Source organism: Chamaea fasciata, unplaced genomic scaffold (genome assembly GCF_029207755.1).
Source record: "Chamaea fasciata isolate MVZ Bird 193981 ecotype frontalis unplaced genomic scaffold, bChaFas1.0.hap1 SCAF_24, whole genome shotgun sequence".
Classification (NCBI taxonomy): domain Eukaryota; kingdom Metazoa; phylum Chordata; class Aves; order Passeriformes; family Sylviidae; genus Chamaea; species Chamaea fasciata.
In genome coordinates, this window is record NW_027094109.1 from 4,380,696 (window position 1) to 4,398,944 (window position 18,249).

Here is an 18,249-nt window from a genome sequence, read left to right on the forward strand (position 1 = left end):
GGAGCAGCGTGGATGAAGGAAAAAAACACAGGCAGGTGTTATATCCTCCCTCTCCAGAGGTAAGAACAAGACAGACTGTAGGGAAGGGGGTGTCCTGGCTGATTTGGCCAGCTCTGCATGTGAGCTCAGACACCCTGGATGGCCAAAGCATGAAGCCACGTGGCCCTGGCACGAGGCACGGCGCCTCTCAGGAACATCCTGGCCGCAGGAACATCCCAGCAGGGCAGGGGTAAGATGCTGGTTGCCCACCTGAGCAAAGCGCTCACCTGTTTTTTAGGGTGAGACCTGTCGAAGCCCAGGAGGAGGTTGGGGTTCCTGCTGTGCAGGAGGAGGTCTGCTGCTCTGAAGGGAATGGAGAAGCCTTGGATGGTGTTGCAGAAGTCGGTGGTGATCCAGAGGTACGGGGCGAAGGCATCCACAAAGATATACTGGCAGTGGAGGGACAGACGGGGGAGAAGAGAAGGTCAGGCCAGAGCTCAGGCTGGCAGGAATGAAGGTGCACATCCCAGGGGAGCCTTTGGGAGGGCAAACTTTGGAGGAGAAGAATTCGGCTGTCCCAGCCACCCCTCTCCCGCCACACTCTGAGCGTCACCAAGCCATACAAGCAGTGCCTGGCACATGTCACCTCCGCCCCAGGGACAGCCCAAGGGGTGTCCAGGCTCCCTGTGACAGCAAAGGCCCAGCTGCCACGTCCTCCTCACCCTCTTGTTGTCAGCGGGGCTGTGGTAGAACTGGGCGATGGCCACCTCGCTGCTGTTCCCCCCATCGAAGCTGAACCTCTCCGAAATCTTCTTAAAACTCTTCCCATAGTCATAGGACACGTAAACCTGCAAAGGAGAAGCCCCACAGTGTGAAGCACAAAGTTCTGAGCTCCCTTCTGACAGATTCGGTGAAAACTCAGTGAACTACGAGGCGAGGAAAGATCTGAGATTTTCCCAAGCGTGCCTTGAACCCATGGGGCAGCACAAAGGATATTTAATATTTTTGTGCCTCTGAACCCAAACTTGTGGGCCTTTTTCGTGTTTCTCAGGACACAAGAGCAAGCCAGGCTGCAGCTCAGCAGCCACCATCACCTTGCCTGGCCCAGAAGCAGAAGATGAACCTGGAGAGGCCCAGGGTGTGTTACTTACATCGCTGTTTTTGGGACCCAGCAAGGACAGGCTGTCCCTGGCCAAGGCCACAATCACGTTGCTCTTCTCTCCTGCCCAGTGAACGACCATCTGATTGTGGGAATCATTGAGGCTGACCTGCAACGCCAAGGAAAAGGACACCCTGAGTCACAGCCTCACCCACAGGGACAGCAAACACCTGCTCATGCCACCCTTCCTTGGGAATACCAGACTTTGGGAAAACTCATTCAAAACTCGTCTCTCCTGAACATGTTGGCAGAAGGTGCCCAGAAGGGTCAGTTTTCCGTTTATCCTTCGTTGGACAAACAGGATTCGAGGAAAGATGAGAATGAAAACTCAAACCAAGGACTGAGAAGTGTTTTCAAATCCAGGCTGGTGAGGCCACAGGGAAACAGAGGCAGCTTTCTCCCTGATGGGAAGGAGAGGGCCAGGCACTGATCCCTTCTCTCTGGTGACCAGTGGCAGGGCTCGAGGGACTGCCTCGAGCTGTGTCAGGGCAGGTTTATGTTGGATTTCAGGGAAAGGTTGTTCTCCCAGGGAATGAGCACAGCCCTGAGAGCTGCAGGAGCATTTGGACAACGCTCCCAGGGATGCCCAGGGCGGGAATGTCGGGGTGTCTGTGCAGGGCCAGGGTTGGGTCCCTTCCAGCTCAGGACACTCCGTGATTCCGTGCTGGTTTCCAGCACACACGGATCCCGCCGTTCCCGTGTGTGCTGTATCCGCCAGCCCAGCACCGGTTTCTATGGGGAAGCTCTCGCAGCACCAGCACGGCGGGAGCTGACGGCGCACAGGACAAACCCTCCGTGGCTGTCAGCAGCCAGCAGGGACAGCCGGCCGTGCCGGGAAAGCCGGGGAAAGCAGCTCAGCTCGGCCATGGATGGGTGCCCCGCTCCCTGCAGCAGCAGAGGACGTGCGTGCCTGAGCCCTCGCACGCCGCAGCTCAGCCCAGGGCTGCTAACCCCGCGGCCTTGGGAAGCTGTAAAAATACAGGGATAAGCCCTGCTTAGGCTTGATACCCTGCAGCTCCCGCTGACCCCGGGATCAGCCAGCAGCACCGCCTGCAAGAAGGGGCTGCTCTAACCTCCAGCGAGCGAAACACTTGGAAAAACAAGGTCTTTATTCTGGAAGAAGATGGGGGTGGCGGGGGGGAGAGCCGAGGAGAAGCCCACAAATCCCTCTTATGCAACAGGCTCAGAGGAGGGGAAGGAGAACCCACCCCAAGCCCGGCAGGAGCATCCCCCGGGGCCGGAGCCCCCCGGCTGCCCGGGCAGGGACCCCCCCACCGGGCAAACCCCGCCGGAGCTCCCGGCTACAAACAGATTTAGGTCAGGCAGCAGCAGCAGCTACAACGCCAGGCAGACAGAGCCCTGCGTGCCCGCCGGGAAAAAAAAAATAATAAAAAAATAATAAAAAAAAATAAAAGGAAGCGACGCTGTTTGAGGATGCAGGGAAACAGGACGGAGAGACAGCCAACAGACAGCCTCGGGTGTGGGACTCAGCTCTGCTCTCCCAGTCCCCCTCCCCTGCTCTGGAAGAAGAATAACCCCGTTTAAACCTCCGACATCTCTGTTGGTTATTTTGGGTGCAGCTTTTTTGGGTGACCGGCTGTGCCCGGGCTGGAGTTGGGCACTGTGAGGAACACAGAACTTGGCCCTTTAGATCCTCCCAGCCAAGAGGGGTTTGTCACTACCTCAGTGTCAATTTTAATAGCACTTCTCTCTTTTTGTTTTGTTTTCTTTTTTTTTTTCCCCACAAGAAATCTGACACTTGGAGTTTCAAAGGCAGGAAAACCAGAGGTGACTCCTATCTGCACCTTGGTTTAACAGTAAACCTCTATATCTTTTTTTTCTTGTAAGATAAAGCAGACAGCAAGATCCCTTTTTGGAGACTTGGGAAGTGTAGTGAAACCCAAAAAAAAAAAAAACCCCAAGGGCAACATGTTTGGGGTCAGGGGAACCAGCTGAGCTTTGTTAGTCCTTGAGGAGCCGGGTGAGCTCAGGCAGTTTGAGTATGGCAGGGCCCCTATATAAAGGCAAACTGGAGACAGGAAGGAGGAGTGCTCAGTGGGAAGGTTTGGAGCAGCAGGAGAAGCTCTTACTAGAGGGTGTAAAGCAGGAGAAGGCAGCACGAGGATGCTGTAAGTCTCCCAGGATGGGGTTGTACAGCGGTGGCTCGGGTTTCTGAGCCTCAGACTTTTGTTTTTGCTGCCTTGCAGCCCTTCAGAGCTCGGTGGGGACCCAAGTGGCTCAGGGGAGCACCAAACAGGACCCCACGGACAGCAGCTGATGTCCCATTAACCAGGATGGCCTTTGTGGAATAAAGCTGCTGTTAGGGACCCTGCCCTGCTGCTGTGGCACTGTCACAGCGTCCCCACCTCCCCTAGCAGGGGACACCTGCCTGGGGAACTGGTGTAACCTCTGAACAGGCCTAATGGAAACAGCATTTAGCATAAATTCCATTTAATGGGGAAGTGTTTTGGTCTTTGCCAAGTGATTAAGTATATATGAAATATGCATGAAATTCTAATTTGTCCTCCTAATATGTAGGGTGCCAAATGGAGTCCAGGAGGGGAAAAGTGGAGCCAAGGCACAGCCGAGGCTGCTTGTAGCTGTAGTTAATGGAGTGAATGTTTCTAGCTTTGCTGTGTATTTATTTCTTTGTTAACAGCGTTTTCCAACAAATGAATGGCCTGCAGGAACGGGATGGGAAGAAGACAGCCCCTGGAGCTGCCATCTGAGAGCAGGTATGAGCTTCAGGGATGCAGCTGGAGCCCGGGAGCTCCAGGCTGGGCTGGCAGAGGAAATGTCTGCGAGCTGAGGTGGAAGTGTTGTGCTGAGGCTGGAGAGGTGATGGATGTCAGGAACTGAGGAGACCTGGGTGAGTGCAGTGCCCTGATCCATGTTCTTTGGCAGCTGAACTCCAGCTTCCCTTCCTGCCACATCCCTCTTAGTTGTCTATGCCCCGATGTGGAGTTTGGAGAAGGATTTTGGTTGCGGAGGTGGCTCACCCCCGGCATGTGACAAACGTAGAAGCCCCTGGTTCCAGCATGGTGCAGGCTGGCCAGGGGATGAGTGACAGGCAGGGACAGCTCTCCGGAGCAGCTCTCAAGCCCTTCCCTCACCAGAGGACTCTAAATCCCAGCCTTGGAGCCCCTGCTCTTGTGGGAAGTGTGACTTCCCCGTGCAGAAATCCCACCGCTGGCTGCGGTGAGCTGCCAGCACAAACACTATGTGCTGGCTGACTTGGAACAGCAGTGACAAGTGACAGGACAGCCTTAGGGGCTGTTCTTGGTGTCCAGCAGGCTTGAGAGTTGGCTGTGTGTGTCCCTGGGTTTGTTTTGTTGAGGATTAATGCTCCAGGGCTGGGGCTGCAGCTCAGGCCGGGCGCTCGTGATTCCTCGGGAGGGGATGTGCCCGGACAGCTCGGGGGGCTGAGGCTCAGTGCTGTAAAACTGAGTGCAGAACAAGGATCCCCAGGGATCACTGGGTCTTTTCCCATCCCCACGGTGGCCTACAAACACATGCAGCTCCCCGAGGATTTCTGAGTAGTTAATAAGTTAGTCCTGCTGTTTGATAAGCGAGGGTGGCAAAGAGCAAGGGTCCTCTGCGGCTGTGAGCAGCTGCTGGAACCGTCCAAGTGCTGCCATCAGCTCAGATCACAGCTTCAGGGCTGCCAGGACACGCTTGGAGAAGGGGAACGGGCTAAATTTTGTGCCCAACAGCTGGGGAAATGAGGATGGCGCTGAAGAAGGGGTCAGAAGCAGAGCTGTGCCTTCTGTTAGTCAGAGGCTAACCCCGTGCCCAGGGATAGCACAGGGCTGAAACAGAAAAGGTGTTCTGACCATGCTCCTCCTCATTCCAGCTGGCTGGAAGCTGCAGAGGACAAGTGCCAGGCCTTTGGTGCCCATTCCCTGTCCTCCCCCCGGCGGGGCTTACGCAAGAGCCGGGCCCAGAGTGCCATGGGTGGCTCCCGGCACGCCGCGTTCCCCGCTCGAGCTCCATTACTGCACCTTCTGCTCTGCTCCCTCCCGAGCATCTGTTTCCAGCCCTGCCATGGTATTTTAGAATACAGCCTGTGCCTGCCGTGGCGCTGCTTGTGGCTTGGACTGAAAATGCCAGGGTCTGAAATCATTGATATGAAACACGGGTGACTCATTTCGGAGAGAGCCAGGCCCCCGTGTTAATTTAGTTAATACTGAAATCATCTGCTCGCAGGGCTGGTTTGTCTCTGCCACCACCAAGAGAGCTCTCCCCGAGCTGCTGTTTCCAGGAGGATGGAAAAGGTAGGGGAGGAGGGAGACTGGGGTCAGGGCAGGAATCCAGAAACAAGCCCAGAAACAACCTGGGTTCTCCTAAATCGGCAGAGGGGCAGGGATGTGATGGGAATGAAGGCTTCCCCAGCAGATTTGGGAAGTGCTGATGAAATTCCTTCCCCCGTAATAAAGGAGGAAGGCTGCAGGAGAGGTCCAAAGTGTGCCATGAGCTTGTCATTGCAGCTCTGGAAAGCTTGAGCGGTGCCCCTGGGACACCACAGCGCTCGCAGGATCTGTGAGGCATCTGCTGGAGGGGAAAAACAATGGATAAAAACACAAAAGCCTCTCCCAGCCACCGCGGTGCCAGGAGCAGGAGCTGCGTGGCTTCCAGGGATCAAGCTCTGGCAAAAAGGAAACGCCAGGAGCGGAGAAACCTTCTCAGGGTGGCCACGAAAGACCCAGCAACGGGGAGGGGGAGCTGCTAACACAAAGAAGGAGGAAAAGGACAGGGCCGGGAGGCAACTGTCACCACCCAGGGCACCTCCAGAAGGTTAAAGTCTGATCTGGGGAGGCTCTGCCAGGCTGGCAAAGTAGGTCAAAATTAAGTACGGTTCAATTGCGATGCGGCGTGACTGATGTCTGCGCTCCCAGGGCTGTGTGGTGCTCACCCTGCAGAGCGATCTCTGCCTCCCCTGAGAGGAGCGGGGCTCTCTGCCAGGCCTGTGCCTCCTCAGAGGAGGTTATCTGAGGCCTCCATCGGCACAGAGGGGTGGGCAGGGTCAAGGTCAAGTGGTGGGCTGATTGGAGGTCAGTCGTAGTAAATGGGCTGGAAGTGATGGGAACTCAGCGCTTTTCTTCAAAGGCAGGGTGGGTCGTCAGCAGGAAACGGGAAGGTTGGGAGCAATGAAATAGTTCCCCCCAGAAGGGGAAGAGAAAAATAATGTCAGGGCAGGCACTAACGCTGGTTGAGGGGACAGGGAGGCACAGAGGTGACAGCCACGTGCAGGGTATGAGCACAGGGAGAGGCTCAAGCCCTGCAGTGACAGCAGAGAGGGGACGTGGCTCCCACAGGAGCCACCAGCACTCAGAGAAGATGTCTTTTGTCCCAGCGTGGTTTAAGGCAAAGATTTCTTGTGAGCTGTGTGCTTTAGGGGGTGGCTTTAGATAAACCCTTTCCGGAGAAAGGGAAGGGATGAGCAGGTAAAGGTTAGATATGTTTTAGCAGTTTAAATGGTCTCGTAACTCCCCTCTCCCCCTTGGGACCAGCAGAACCAATCTGGGCTCCTGCCCCTGCAGTTTTTCCTCCCTGTCTGCCACAGCCGTGACACAACACTCGCTGCACGCCCGTCCCCATGGCCACCCTTCAGCACAGGCAGCCAGAGTGGCTGCTCTTCTCCCGCTGGTTTGTTGTAGTCCATGTGGTTCGTGGCTGGTTTGCACCCAGCAGCCAGGATTGATGTGGGATGGTGGAGAGGGTCCAGGGAAATGGAAAATCCTGGAGCCAGGCCCTGTTCCCAGGCCTCAGCAGGGGGGTGTAGGCAGGAGCAGAAAGGTTGTGAGGGGACAGGAGGGTGGTGCTGGTGGCAGGAGCAGGAGGGCAGGGTGAGGTGCCACGCTTGTGGAAGGGGTTCAGGGAGCCCTGCTGGCCCTGAGGGTGAAGTTTGCTTGCCCTGGGAATTATTCTCTGCTGCCATCCCAGAAAAGCCCTGTCTCGTGCCAGTGCCTGCTTCAAACAGTCTGTCCATTGTAACCCTCACCAACAATCCCACAGAGGTGAGGGCTGTGCGAGGGAACAAAACCTGCTCTGTCTCGAGGTGCACGGACTCCAGAGTTGGGCATTTGGTCTCCTGATTGCTGCTGCTTCCGAGTCAGAAAAAACAAGGAAAAGCCACAGAGGGGGTTAGCCTGCTGGTCCTGTTATTTGGTGATGCTCCTGGGAAGTTTTGCTGGAGCCTGCCCAGCAAGGATGTGATCAGCAGTGAAGGTCCGGATAAAAAAAAAAATCCAAGTAACATCCTGTGCTTGTGCTTCGGTGTCCAAGGCAAGAGGGCTCTGAGCCTGCTCCTGACGGTGCTGAGTAAGCTGTGCTCGGCTCCTGAGGAGCCACAAAGGCTTTGGATGTTCTTCCCCTGCTCGGATCCAGCCAGAGCCATGCATCCCTCCCTCTGCTCCCCTGATGACATCACGCACGCCAGCAGCAAACCCCGCTTTCCCCCGCCCCTGAGCTGAGCCGGGGCTCTCAGCTGTCCCACTAGCCCAGCATCAGGACCACAGGACCACCCTGGCAGAGCCAGGGAAGGGCAGAGAGTTTTGGGGCACGAGCCAGTGCGTAGCATATGGCCGAGTGACCTGCCAAAGGCACGGGAGCGGGATGTGTCCCAGATAAGGGACTGCAGTGACACGGCACAGGGATGCTCGCTCCAAGCACTGCCCCTTATGCTGATGGCCCTGAGAGAGGAGTGCTTTGACTGCACGATTTTCTGCTGCTGTTGGACTGCCAGAGAGAGCTGGGGGAGGGAGGGTCACGGGGATTGTTGGGTGCTTGTGACCAGGCACGAGACCCCTGAGCACGGTGCTGCGCGGCTTTTCCGGCTTCCCAGGCATTAGTAACTTGTGCGGTCAGATCTGTAGGACATGCAGGCTCCCTCTTGTCCCTTTGATTAAAGCAGAGCCCTGATTTAAAGCGCTGCAGCACTTGGGAGAACTCAGGAATGTTGTCTAGTGCCGAGCAACTCTTTCTGGTGACACACCTGGGCTGTGAAATCTGTGTGTCCTGCCCGAAAGCAGAGGAAGGAACGGGTGCTGTGTGCTCTGCTGCCTGTGAGAGCATCTCCATTCCCCAGGCAAATCCCCTCTGGAAGCTTGAGGCAATGAGAAAAGCCCAAACAGTGGGAAACTGTTGAACTCCCACGGCTTCCTATTAGTCCTGTCCTGGGTAGTGACAGGGTTACTGCACCCTCCTGGATCTGCAGCTCCGTGTGCAGGTGACAGGGACATTCCTGCTGGAACACCTGGCAGGTGGGCTGGTTGGAAGGCAAAGTGCCACCAAAGCCTTGCCGTGGATGAGAGACAAGTGTCATGTTTTCTTCTAAAATGGGGTAGCTGTGTTATGCTAAAAACAGCCAAACGCTGAGGAGGTAGAGGAGGCGAAGCAGATTTTCAAGGGGAGGAGGAACAGCTTTTCCCTAAACAAGGGAACAGAAGGGCTTTAGGAGCAGCTCCAGCCCTGCGTGTGCCCCTCCAGCAGCTCCAGGGCCGGGCCTGCCTCATGACCAGCTCCTTTTCATCCTACGAGTAGCAAAAAGGGGAAATTATAGAGCACCAGAGGGGAAAGCACTATCCAAGGAGGCAAAGGCAGATGTCACCGAAGGCTCAAAGCCTCTCCTCAAGCTCTCCGTGGGCTGGTCTCCCCCCATCAGCATTTTGGGCACGTGATGGGGACACGGGCAGTGTCAGCAAGGAGGATCAAGTAGGGCAGCAAAGTGCAGACAGCATGTGGGTACATCAAAAATAAAGCAGAACCTTTAAAAGGCTGAAGCCTTCCCCAGCCGAAAGTCCAAGTGTAATTTGTCATCACCACCCGAAAGAGATGCAAAAGAAGGGGGTGGGGGCAGCCTCCGTGGTCCTGGCAGCAAAACTTGCCAGTGAATCGAGCCCGAGCAGGGACACTTTCAGAAATAGCAGTTTCTGTCTTTTCCTGCCACGAACAACTCTGGATTTCCCCAGGATCAGTGGAGGATGGCTTAGACACGCAAGGAGCCCTTCTCACGGGGAAGGACACGGTGCCTCACAAATAGCCATGCCGCCTTCTCCCGGCGTCGCCTCCCCCTGCCCGAGCTCCCCGCGAGCATCCCTGGAGGCGCCGCTGCCCGCAGGGAATCCTGTCCCTTCCCCGGCGGCGGGGATGCCCGGCCCCGATCCCTGCCGCGTGCCCTTGGCTGCTCCCTCTGGGAGCGCATCTCGCCGGGAACGGGCCCGCGAGTACCACCGCGAACGTGACCGCGGCCAGCCGGGGCTGCGGGCAGAGCCGGGGGGCTACGGGGAGAGCTGGGGATGCGGGCAGAGCCGGGGGCTGAGGGCAGAGCCGGGGGATGCGGGCAGAGCCGGGGACGCGGGGAAAGCCGGGGGATGCGGGCAGAGCCGGAGCTGAGGGCACAGTCGAGGGATGCGGGCAGAGCCGAGGGCAGGCGCCAGCGGCGCCTCAATCCGCGCCGCTCTCAGCAGAGAACCCACGCACCGACCCTTCCCCAGGCGGGACGCGCCGCGACCCCCGGGCAAGGATGGGCACAGGGGGGTGACGGATGGAGCGCGGCGTTCTCCGGGGGGCGAGCCCCGTCTGTGCCCCCCCGTCCCCACCCGCGCTGCGGGCTCACCTGTCCGTACACCTGGATGGGCTCGGGCGGGCGCGGCGCGGCGCGGCGGCCCCGCGGGGGCTCGGCGGGGGCGGCCGGGGCCGGCGGGGCGCGGAGCAGCAGCAGCGGGGAGCGGGCGGCCGCCGGCAGCGGCCAAAGCAGCAGCAGCAGCAGCGGCAGGAGCGGCGGCAGGCGGCCGGGGAGAGGGGAGACACGGCCGGCCCCGCCAGAGCTCCGTGTCGCCATGTTCGTGCCGCCGGGGCCGGGCGGAGCGGAGCGCGGCCGGGAGGAGCGGAGCGCGGCCGGGAGGAGCGGCAGCCGCGCCGCCGCCCGGAGAGAATGTGCATGGGCAGCGCTGCTGCTGCTGCTGCTGCTGCTGCTGAGAGCCCCCCCGCCGCTCCCCGCGGGCACGGATGCTCGGGCCCCCACTCCCCTCCCCTCTCTTCTCGTCTCCTTCTCGCTGTTTTGCTTCCTCTTCCTTCTCTTCCCCGCTCTCCGTGTTTTTTTCTCTCCCTCTGCGGAGGATGCTCGGGTGCCCGGCGAGATGAAGTGAGATAAGTTCTGGTTAATTTCTGGGAAATGGGCTAAAGCTCGGGACCCCCTCCCCGCGGTTCTTCTTCCTCTCCTTTCCCCTGCTCTTTCCCCTCCTGTTTTCTCCCTCTCCCTCTCTGGAGGATGCTCGGGTGCCCGTCGAGATGGAGTGAAAGGATAAGTTCAAGGTAATTTCTGTGAAACGGAGTAAAGAGAAACGAAGCAGCCAGAAATCAAGTTGAAGGGAGCGAGAGTGAGTGGAAGGAAACTGTGATGAAGTAAATGAAGCTGCTTAGGAGGGTGTGGAGTGACAGGGCAAAGGGTTTCATACTGGCAAGGTGTAGGGTTAGATTGGATATAAGGAATAAATTCTTCCCTGTGAGGGTGGAGAGGCCCTGGCACAGGCTGTCCAGAGAAGCTGTGGCTGCCCCTGGAAATGTCCAAGGCTGGACTGGATGGGCCTTGGAGCAGCCTGGGAGAGTGGAAGGTGTCCCAGCCCACGGCAGGGGGTAGAACTGGATGAGCTTTAAGGTCCTTTCTAACCCAAACCATTCTGGGATTCTATAAAACAATCTCAAATAAAAGCATTGCAGCCGCTTCTCTCTGGGGAATGAGTGAGGTTTTTCCCCAAAAAAGCCAAGCCGCATTTTTCCTCCCACTTACATCTTGCAGATGTGTCCCTCAGCCTGGGATGTGGGCCTAAAACACCCCGGGATTGGTGGGAAGTGGCGGAGTTGTCCAGGCTGAGGTTTGATAGGATCATAGAGGTGTGAGCCATGAAATCAAGGTAATATGAGTGTGATCAAGAGCTGATTCTGCTTCTGGATGGGAAGGTGAAGGCGTGGAGGATGGATGTCAAGAGGAAAAGGCGCAAATGATTTCACAGGGTTTTGTGACAGATTCCCCCTGGTATGTTTCTGGCAGCCCTCAGAGCTCCTTATCTCAATTTCTGCCATCTTTTTACCTGGGCAGAGCCGGGAAGGTGAGCAAGACACGGTGGGAGTGGGAAGCCGGAGACCCTCAGGGTCTCTCCAGGGCCTTCTGCCACCTCTCCCAGCCACAGCAGGTGGGTTTGAGCTGTGCCAGTGCCCGTGTGCTTCCCACAGAATACTTGGCACAGGTAACGTGCCCGTAACTCACCCAAGTGCAGGCGGTGATGCTTGGTTGGTTGTGCAGGAACAGCACAGGACCGGTGCCAGTGGCCACAGCTCTGATTTACTGGGGCAGTGCTGGACTCCCAGGTGTGGGGACTCCCCTGGCGCTGCTCCCCTGGTCACTGGGCATCCCTTTCAGAAAGCAAATTGTCCCATCCCTGCCTGGGGCTCCTGCGTGTCACACAGCAGGGCGGGAAGGGGAGCAAGGATTTGAGGCAGGAGGTTCAAATGACACTGGGAGATGACAGGAAAGTTGAGCTGTGCCTGTTTCTCAGCCCCTAAGCCAGAGGTGGTTTTTTAGGCGTGATCTTGCTGCTAAGAAATGGCTCAGGCCTCTTGTGTCTCTGAGGTACTCAGAACACACTGATTGTTTTCAGTCCCTTTGCCTCATGTGCACCATTCCATTTCCACCCAAGAAAATGGATGTGGCCCAGCAGAGAAGGAATGGGAGCCTATAAATCCCACGGACAGCCCCGAGGCAGCCTTGCTCCCCCTTATTCCACTTGCCTTAATAGCAGGAATGTTGTCCAGAGCTTTCCCCGAGGTGCTTTCACCTAGAAACCCAGTTAGAGTATTTCAGTTTTCGGGTCAATACAATTATAAACCCTCCTAATGAAGCTTTTAGAGGTCTTGACTCTGTGTAATGTCCCCCTGGAGGACACGAGGTCACCGTGGGCATGGGCAGAGTCAGTGAGGGGCTTTTGTTGTGTGGGGATCCCTGCAGCCAGCTGCTCTCTGGGCCAGATGAGAAGGATTCAAAAAGGACCCGGAGATGAGGAATAGAATAAGAAATAGGAGGAAATGAGGAACTGCCTTTGCTGAGGTGCTAAATGGAGGGAAATGGCGTTTTGGTGGGGGGTTGCTGTCTCTCTTCCAGCCCTTGTTTCACACTTCTTGTAGGATGCAAGTCCCCCTGTGAGCTCCCTGTGGTGGGCACAGGGAGAGAGCTTTAGCCAGGAGCTCTCGGGGTAACCCAGCCCTGGTAAATGCTCACAGATGAATGGCTCTTTCTTTGTGCAGGGAAACACACGTTTCCCTTGCCAAGGTATTTTTTGTTTCTTGAAAAGAGGCGTAAAGGGGAGAGGGGAACAGTGCAGAGTTTATTTTAAGGTCCATCTGGATTTCATCAGCAGCAAAAGCTGTGAACTCCGAGAGCAAGGTGGGGAGCCCCTGGCCCCCTGGTTTCCCTTCCCCTCTTCCTTGAGACCTTTCCCTGTCTCAGCTTTAGAGGTCCCAGAGGGTTTGGGGGCCTGAGGGGCTGGAGCAGCCATTCCCCACAAATCCTCACTGAGAGAGAAAAGCTGCTTAAAGGAACCATTGCTTGTTGCTGGCGTCGAACCGGGGAGCAAAACAGGGATGCCAGGAGCCAAAGACAGCACCACTGATCTCAGAGCCTTCCTCAGAGGAGGATGAGGATGGTTGTAGGGTTTCCTGCAGCGCTCAGGGCTGTGTCAGAGGCACCCAATTGTTGCATTCACACACCACGGGTCACTTTGTGCGCTGGGGTCTCTCTGAGGGGGATGTTCGGTGTGCGGTACAAACCTGCCCTGATGTGTGGCAGAGCACCGTGCGGGGCGTGAAAGGAGGGAAGGAAATGTTCTGTGTGGGGTGGGACAGGGAAGCTCTTGCAGACAAATCAGCAGAAAAGGCTCTGATGTCAGGAAAAGCATGAGGAACGGGGTCATGGAACTGGAGCAGGGACACCCCGCGTGTGTCCTCTAGGAGAGGCAGCACGGCAGAGCCGCTCCTGCCCCACGTCGGGGAAACGAGGAGGAGGAGGAGGAGGAGGATGAAGGGCATCCACGCAGGTGCAGCTCCGGCGATGGCTGCCGTGAGCAACATCCCCATCTTGTGGCAACAGCAGCACCAGGGGACCGGAGCCGGAGCTGCTGCTCCCCGCGCTACAGTGCCCCAAGGCCACCGCGGGGACACCATCTCCCTGTGCCCGGGCTCTGGGTGCTGCAGATCCATCCCGCTGGGAATGGTGTCCAGCACAAGGGCCGTGGGAGGGTGCACTGGGCACCAGGAGTGATGTCATTTCCTCCCAGGGTTTTACTGCCCTGCAAGGACCCAGCTGGCGAGGGTCAGTCGGTCCCAAAGCTGCCAGGATGGGGTGCCCAGGCATGGGGCTCAGCTAAGGTGGAAGGATGGGGTGATGAGAGCTCTGGGGCTTTTCCCAAGGGCCTCCTGAGGATTGGGAATCAGGCTGGCCAAGGTCTGTGATGTTGTCACCGTGTTCCATCTGGGCTGTGCTAGGCAGGGCTCCAGGCCCCAGGTTAATCAGCAAACAGAGGTCAGGGGTCCTGTGCACGTGGGGAGAGCAAGTTGGGCAGGTGAAAAGGTGAAAGCAGAGCGTGACTGTACTGGCAGGACGTGGGACAGGTGTCCCTTGTGCTCACCAGGTGCCACAGGTGTGGTGGTGTGGCCTCGGGCCATACCCTGCCTGGGGACAGCTGAGATGGATGAGGAGCAGAGGGGCTGCCACCGCAGCAAGGGACTCAGAGAAGGGCCTCCATCCCCAGCCAGGGCAGCAGGCCTCCTGTGACTGGTGAAACTGGGGGACCAGGGAACGGGAAAGCACAGGTGTCACTTAGGTTACACCTTAGGAGGTTTGGGGCACTGGAGGTGGCTCTGGCCACTCTGCATTTTGCCCATCTTCTGCTGTTTTGGCCCGAATTTGCTGCCAGCACAGCACGGGTCTGTGACAAGCCCCTCATGGATGCTGTAGGGCAGAAACAGGCTGCCCCAGGAGACTGTGCACGAGCCAGGGAGAAGGGACCAAGCAGCAGCCAAGTTGGCAATTGCGATTTATTGAACACGGGCCAGCCCCAAAGGTGGGGTGACCAGACTTCAGCAGGAAAATCACAAGCCCTTAAGGGGGGAAGCTGGCCACGAACCCTTGAGTGAGGAGAAGCCCCTGCCCCTCACATCTGGGTGCCTGTTCCTCCTCCCTTCCCCCTCAGTGTTCTCAGGGAGCTCGAGAGACCCACCAGGACTCAAAGCACACCTCTGTCCTACAGGCATGATGTTTCCATGGGACATCCCCAGGCAAGAGGGAGGAGGTCGAGTGCAAGAAGTCCCACCAAGGGAGCCATCAGAAGAAGCCACACCACCTCCAAAAGGTAGGGTCCGTTTTCCAAAATACGGCAGGTCCCGATGGACACCATGATGGGAACGACGAATCAAACAAAGGGGCGCAGCAGGGGAACAAAGACCCTGCCACGAGTCACGTTAATTTGTGCCACTGTTCTATTTGTGCCATGTTATTCTTCTTGTAAAGCATCAGCACAGCACTAAAGCAGCGCAGGGACCTTAGCAGAGATCCAAAGGGAGCTGGGAGGGGAAGCAGTAGGAAAACCAGGGCAGATCTGTGGTGTGGAGCAAGGCTGGACACCGCGGTTTTGGGACCGGAGCAGGTCGGACGCTCACCAAAAAATCCCCCCACGCTGGTCACATCATCAGGGACAGGGGCTCTTTGTCCGTGGAAAACAGTCTTGGGTGGCTGGTCAGGAATGGGACAAGATCCAGCCAGAGAAGGGACACACTTGGAGGAAGCCTACTCAGTCTTGGAGGCCACAATCCCGTTGGACGCTCCCGGGTCTTTCTTGGAGGCCACGACGCCATTGGACGCTCCCGGGTCTTTCTCTCGGAGCTTGCGCAAGTAATCGTGGGGGCCTTTGCCCTCGAAGGACGTGGGGCTCTTGTAGGAACCCCCAATCTTGTCCCAGAGGGTGAAATACTGCCCGTAGTTGTAGTCGAAGTAGAGGTGGTGGTCGGTGTGGTGGGCAGAGCCGTTGATGACGTGCCGCAGCAGCCGCGGCACGCGGTAGTCGCCGTCGTGGATGGAGATGGTCCAGACGTTGACGAAGATGTAGAGGCCCAGGTAGGTGACTTTGTGCAGGGGGAACAGGAAGGGGTACACGTGGTAGGGCAGGCTCTGCATGAAGCCATCCACGGGGTGGAAGGCGTGGCTGGCGAAGGGCGTGGCGATCTTCCACAGGTGGTGGGGCTTGTGGAAGCGCTGCGGGGACAGGGGGCTTGTCAGCCGGGGTGGGCCCTTTTAGAGGGTCCCCCAGCCAGATTCCTGGCCCCAAGGGATGCTGTTTGGGCCATCACCACCCAAACTGAGAGGGGGACATGTGCCCTAAAGGGCTTTCAGCTCCCATCACACGGTGACACCTTGTTCAGCCATTCCCACCCATGCATGCACTCCCTGGGAGCATTTTCCCAGCTGGGAAATGTCACCAGAGCAGGACAGGGACTCCTGTCCAGAGCCCCCTGTCCTGTCCCATACCTTATAGAAGAGCTTGTGGTGGAGACCACGGTGTATCCAGTAGATGCCCATGTCAGTGAAGAAGAGGAAGGACAGCATGCTGAGGAAGACACCAGACCAGCCTGGGGGGGGACAGGGTTGTTAGAGGTGGCACATGTGGACATCAGGAGGCTATGAGGGTGTCCGCAGTGGTCCTCGTGGTGGGAGACACGTCTGAGTCATGTCAGAGTCTGCCCCACTGAGGTGAGAAGCGTCAGGCTGTCCCCTGTGACTCAGGGAAAGTGAGTCAGGTGCTGTTTCACTGGGAGCCACGCCCAGGGAAGGGAAGGATCTCTTCTGTGGAGGGTGGAATGTGTCAAGCAGGAGACACGACCCCGAGTGAAGGCGTATGAGTGCCCGCCCTAAAGAGAACTTGGGTTTTTGGCTGACAGCCTGGGACAGGAGATACCCAGGAGGATTTCTTGGGGTTGTCATCGGGAGAAATGGGGGCTGAGGGAGGTGACCCAGGAGGGGAGAGGACAGGGGGAGCAGGGAGGTCACTCACCATACGGGGAGTCCTCGATGTTGTCGTAGAGTTTGCTGTAGCCCCGCACCTCGGCGAAGAACAGGGCGACGGTGGGGACGCTGATCCAGGGCAGGGAGCGCAGGGCATAGGCGATCTCCCGGCTCACCTGGTTCTGTGGGGTGTGTGGCAAGAGGGGTCAGGGGCACAGGGACATCTCCTGGCTCACCTGGTTCTGTGGGGTGTGTGGCAAGAGGGGTCAGGGGCACAGGGACATCTCCTGGCTCACCTGGTTATGTGGGGTGTGGCAAAAGGGGTCAGGGCTCACCTGGTTCTGTGGGGTCTGGCAGGAGCGGTCAGGGGCACAAGGGACATCAGAAACCCCCAATGTCCCTCACCAGGCTGGGAGGGCTGGTGTCTTGGCCACCCCTTTGTCATGGCATCTGTGCCATGGTGTGGGACACAGGGTGCTGCTCATGTGGGGACAGCTGCGCTTGGAGCAGGGCAGGGCTCACGCTGGGTGTTAGGTTTAGGGGGTTGTGGCTCTTGCTTCTGGTCAGGGATGATCAAAGGCAACCGCAGGCTGAGAGGGGTGGATGTGACAGCCAGTGCCACAAGACTGGCAGGTGACATTTGGAATGGACAAGATGATGGCGAGGGGGACAGTGCCATGCAGGGCCTGGGTGAGGGGTCAGCAAGGTGCACCCACCTCCAGGAACTGGGGATGCTTCTTGAGCTCATGGTCGAAGATGAAGTAGTAGCTAAGGGTGCCGAAGAGCAGGTAGAGGGCCAGGGCGCCCAGGTTGGTGATGACAAAAAGGCTGAGGAGCTGGCGGCACGGCTCGCCCTCGGGCCACCCCGCCGGGTACACGTAGGGGGTCAGGATGTGCCTGTCCGCGGCTTCCAGGACCAGATCCATGGTGGCTCCTGCAGGAAATAAAGGAGTCGGTGTGACTGCTCAGAGATGTCCCTGCCCAGCGCCCACAGGGGCGCGGGAAATCGGGTGCCCGCCAGGCTGTGGGCAGGGGGGTGGCAGCGCTGGGATGCCGTCCATCTGTCCGGATCACCTTAGCTGGGACTGGGAAGCAAATCTGGGACATGCAGGTTGTGGGGGTAAAGCATGGAAGCGGGGGGCTCGCCTAATTCTGCGCTGTGTTGCTGTGGGAGGGCGCACCTATGCCGGGGGACAGCGGGCTGCGGGTGGCAGCGGGATGTGGGTCTGGGGTGCAAAACCCCTTTTGGGGCAGCACATGGGGCGCCGGGCTGCGCTCCGTGCCCTGCGGGGCCATTCCCGCAGCGCTCCTCGGGGGTCCCCGGGCAGGCCGGGTGGCCAAGGGGGGGTCACTGTGTCCGGGAGCCGCGGGTGGCGCGGCCGGCGGCGGGGACGCGAGCGCGGGGTGCTGGAAGCGGGGACAGGGTGACGCTGGCGGGGAGCGCAGCGGCCAGCGGGGCCCCGCCGGCGGCGTCCCCCGCTCCGTGCCCCCCCTCCCGGTACCGCATGCCCCCGTACCCCAAATCCCGCATCCCGTTACCTGCCCGGGGTCCCGGAGCGGCGCGGGGCGGGGGCGGGACGGGGGCGGGGCCGCGCGGTAGCGCCACGTGACGTCACCGGCGGAGGCGCTCGCGCCACCTCGGGCGGTGACGTCAGCGGGGAAAAGGGGCCGAGTTATGAGCTGGGGCGGGGTTATGAGCTGTGGGCGGAGTCACTGTTGGGGGCGTGCTTTTGGGGCGCGGCCTGGAGTTGGGCGTGGCCACGAGCTGGGGCGTGGCCGGGGCGGGGCGTGCGGAGCTCCCCGGTCCCTCCCCGGTCCTTTCTCGGTCCCTCCGGTGACTTCCAGCGCTGCCCATGCGGGATTTCTGCCCGCTCCGAGCCCCTTCCTGCTGTCCCTTCGGTGGAGATGGCGGGAGGACATCCCTGGTGGCAGTTTGGGTTGGGGAGGGACCTTAAAGACCATTCGGTTTATACAGGGCAGGTTTACATTGCACCGGAGTGCTCCCAGCCCCGTCCAGCCCGGCCTTGGACACTCCCAGGGGCAGCCGCAGCTTCTCCGGGCA

General features: G+C 58.6%; 2 protein-coding genes across 5 annotated transcripts in view; both read right to left on the reverse strand.

Annotated features, from left to right (window-relative positions):
* Nucleotides 1-9,995, reverse strand: part of SORL1 (sortilin related receptor 1) — a 49,382-nt gene extending 39,387 nt beyond the window's left edge. The window contains exons 1-4 of one of the 2 annotated variants that reach the window (XM_066203342.1): nt 9,756-9,995; nt 1,131-1,247; nt 702-827; nt 267-428 (exon numbers count right to left, since the gene is read on the reverse strand). In XM_066203342.1, coding sequence (XP_066059439.1) covers nt 267-428; nt 702-827; nt 1,131-1,247; nt 9,756-9,980 — 630 coding nt within the window. In that variant the 5' untranslated portion in view covers nt 9,981-9,995. The remainder of the gene's footprint in view (nt 1-266; nt 429-701; nt 828-1,130; nt 1,248-9,755) is intronic. The other variant, XM_066203341.1, reaches the window with a different exon arrangement.
* A 4,221-nt stretch (nt 9,996-14,216) lies between these two features.
* On the reverse strand, nt 14,217-17,793 carry SC5D (sterol-C5-desaturase). 3 transcript variants are annotated; one of them, XM_066203353.1, is made up of 5 exons: nt 17,727-17,793; nt 16,904-17,121; nt 16,237-16,369; nt 15,714-15,814; nt 14,217-15,440 (listed from the first exon to the last, which is right to left on the reverse strand). In XM_066203353.1, the coding sequence occupies exons 2-5, from the start codon at nt 17,111-17,113 to the stop codon at nt 14,976-14,978; spliced, it is 909 nt and encodes a 302-aa protein (XP_066059450.1). In that variant the 5' UTR covers nt 17,114-17,121; nt 17,727-17,793; the 3' UTR covers nt 14,217-14,975. The 3 variants fall into 3 exon arrangements, with proteins under 3 accessions (XP_066059450.1, XP_066059451.1, XP_066059452.1); XM_066203354.1 differs by lacking the exon at nt 17,727-17,793 and adding an exon at nt 17,705-17,725; XM_066203355.1 differs by lacking the exon at nt 17,727-17,793 and adding an exon at nt 17,369-17,388.
* Nucleotides 17,794-18,249: the final 456 nt, after the last annotated feature.

Bases quoted from the DNA above. Each gene is read 5' to 3' on its own strand.
- SC5D (XM_066203353.1), bottom strand. From the start codon at position 17,113: ATGGATCTGGTCCTGGAAGCCGCGGACAGGCACATCCTGACCCCCTAC. The intron at 15,815-16,236 runs GTGAGTGACCTC...GTCCCCCCCCAG, and splicing joins CATCGAGGACTCCCCGTATG to GCTGGTCTGGTGTCTTCCTC. The intron at 15,441-15,713 runs GTATGGGACAGG...CTGTCCCCGCAG, and splicing joins ACCACAAGCTCTTCTATAAG to CGCTTCCACAAGCCCCACCA.